The sequence below is a fragment of the Melospiza georgiana genome, chromosome 4, assembly GCF_028018845.1.
Source record: "Melospiza georgiana isolate bMelGeo1 chromosome 4, bMelGeo1.pri, whole genome shotgun sequence".
In the NCBI taxonomy this organism is placed as follows: Eukaryota; Metazoa; Chordata; class Aves; order Passeriformes; family Passerellidae; genus Melospiza; species Melospiza georgiana.
This window is the reverse complement of record NC_080433.1, coordinates 3,941,107-3,943,617: the sequence shown is the minus strand read 5'-3', so window position 1 is coordinate 3,943,617 and position 2,511 is coordinate 3,941,107. Positions and strand designations below refer to the sequence as shown.

Here is a 2,511-nt window from a genome sequence, read left to right as displayed (position 1 = left end):
GTGAACATTCTCACACACTTTCTGTAAATAACTCATTGTTTTGAATTCCTTTATGGAGGAAGAGACAGTTGATAGACTGATAGTTTGACCAGTATCATTGGAGAGGTGTCACTGTCACCCCCCAATCCACTGTCACTTTTGGAAAACTATAAATGTTAGAGTCAGAAAATAAACTTCCCTTTTTTCCTTCACCTTGAGAACAGTGTTGTGTGTTTGTGTTTTTTTGTGTCCTATAGTGACAGGTTCAAGGCCAGGCTGGGAAGGGCTTGGAACAAGCTGGTGTAGTGGAAGTTGTCCCTGTCCAAGGCAAGCAGGTGAGAATGAGATGATCTTTAAGGCTTTAAGGTCCCATCAAAACCAACCCGCTCTGTGATTCTATGACATGTCGGAAAAGCCACCTAACCTTTTCCACTGAAGATATGAGGCTTATTGCCGGGGACATGCTTTCTCAAACAGAATAACCTTTCTACCGTAGAAATTGGTCAACCTCTCCTCCAGCTCCCCCAGCGTGATGGTCACCACTTCATTCTTGTTGTTCTCAGCGATGGCCCCCCAAGCACTTGTGGGCTCTGTGCCCACCACGCAGCAGGCAGCTGACCAGATGTGGCTGGGTCTGTTCACTCTCCCTACAGCGATGTCAGTGCTCCCAGGCACAGCACCTGTGATCACGTAAGTCGTTGTACAGCCCTTGGTCATTTTGGGCATTGTTTTAGACTGGTAGATGTTCCACTGACCCTTGTTGAGACTGCTGTCCTGGGGCACTACGTTGGTCAGGGTGAAGGTAGCCATCTTGCTCCCTAGACTCTCCATATGGTCACTGGGAATCAAATGGCCAAAGTCCAAATCTTTCAGTCCTTTGTAGTCATCAAGGACAGCCTGGCTCTCTTCGATTTGGTCTAAGGTGAAATGATGATGAGCAATGAGATCTGACTCTCTTTCCATCTCTTTAACATTTACATTCTTATCTATGAGCTGGACAGGAAAAAAGAAAGAGGTGTTAGAATGGGGAATGGGAGTAATGGAGAAGATTTCCGTGAAGCAGAAATCTCTGATTGTCAAGATCCCATCTTTTGTCATCTCAGTGTATGAAAATGTATGAATCAGAGAAAAATCATATACATGACCCTCCCACATGAACACAAAAGCTTTAAAGAACAAGCAGCTCAGAATCTGACTGCTCTCAGTTTGACTTGTGACCTTTGTGATCCAGCCTGCAGCCTGTGCTGGGAGCATGGATGCATGCATGAGACTAGGAGCATTTCCCACTCCTAGGATTGAAAGGTGACTTTGGTGGGACTGCCAAATCTGCTTCCCTTTCCTCCTGTCTCCACAGCCCAAATCTGCCCAGGGATCCCCCTAGATCCCGTCACGCCACACTGTGATTCTGTGATTTGATGTGGGGCTACTACAAGTGTACCCCAGTCCTGGAACACCAGAGGTTGCCTCCTGTAATCCCATACACAGGGAGATGTGTCAGGAAATCAGTCCTGGAGCTGAGGTTTCCCTGGGAGGACTACAGTTCATTCAAGGATGAAGAGTTTTGCTCAGTAAGAAAAAAGACCCCAGTTGAAGTGGAATCTGTTACAGCAGTGTTGAGAATATGTCTCAGAACTGATATGGGCCAGGGAGAATTTTCTGCCGCATCCCTGAAAAAAAGTTACAAATTATCAGCCTCTGAGAGGAGCCTGTATCTGAAAGGAGTCCTAGGAAAGCTAAATACTCTAAAAGTGCCTTGGAGAAAGTTAATAAAACCAAAGATATTTTGGGTGGCCTGGGTCCATGGTCCAGGAGAAGTGGGAATTTAAATGCTCATCTCTGAGTGGCTGGAGGGTGATGTATGTAAGAGGGACACTCACCTGAGGCTCAACCATCCACCACTCTGGAGGTTTCTCGGTGTTTCTAGGCTGGAAGATGTAAGCAGAGTACACTGGAATTCTCCTGTCTCTGTCGTACAGGGTGGCATAGCGAAACGAGTTCCTGAAGCGCTGACAGATCCAGGCTGGGTTCTGTGGGTTCAGGGCATTATTTGGGGGAATCCCATCATAGAAGAACTGAGGACAAATCAAAAAGGGTGTCTCCACCGTGCTGTGTCCCAGCCAGAGGCAGCTGGCCAACACCTGCAGCAGCAGTAGCAGCCCCAGCATGGTGGCAGGATTTCAGTGAAGGGCTCTTGCTCCCCTGGAAGGCAAATGCAGAGAGACACTCAGCTTGGAGAGAGCAGGTCATGGCCTGGACTTTTTTCATGAAGGGGGACAGAGCTGGCAAGGGAAGGCATTCTGAGAGACCAGGAAAGGAGTAATTTCTGTCCTCCTGAATATGGAAAAATCACAAGGGCAATAACAGTAGAACCTAAAACAGAGTTTAGATGCCCAGCAGAGGCAGCAGTGGGAGCACTCAGCCTGTAGGAGGAAGGAGCGAAACCCACCAGGACTGCAATCAGCTCTCACAGCAAAGGGATCTTGCAACTGAGGCACAGCCCTGGGACAAGGTCACCTTTGCCCACCTCCCTCC

At 48.0% G+C, this 2,511-nt stretch overlaps 1 protein-coding gene across 1 annotated transcript; it reads right to left on the bottom strand.

Moving 5' to 3' along the window:
- Positions 1-426: 426 nt before the first annotated feature.
- LOC131082384 (endonuclease domain-containing 1 protein-like) lies at positions 427-2,144 on the bottom strand. The gene is made up of 2 exons (XM_058022253.1): positions 1,851-2,144; positions 427-960 (listed from the first exon to the last, which is right to left on the bottom strand). The coding sequence occupies exons 1-2, from the start codon at positions 2,142-2,144 to the stop codon at positions 427-429; spliced, it is 828 nt and encodes a 275-aa protein (XP_057878236.1).
- Between the last annotated feature and the right edge of the window lie 367 nt (positions 2,145-2,511).

Excerpts from the sequence above, each read along its gene's own strand:
- LOC131082384 (XM_058022253.1), bottom strand. The coding sequence starts at position 2,144 with ATGCTGGGGCTGCTACTGCTGCTGCAGGTGTTGGCCAGCTGCCTCTGG. Across the intron at positions 961-1,850 it reads TGGTTGAGCCTCAGGTGAGT|AATGTAAATGTTAAAGAGAT; the intron begins GTCCCTCTTACA and ends CTCATAGATAAG.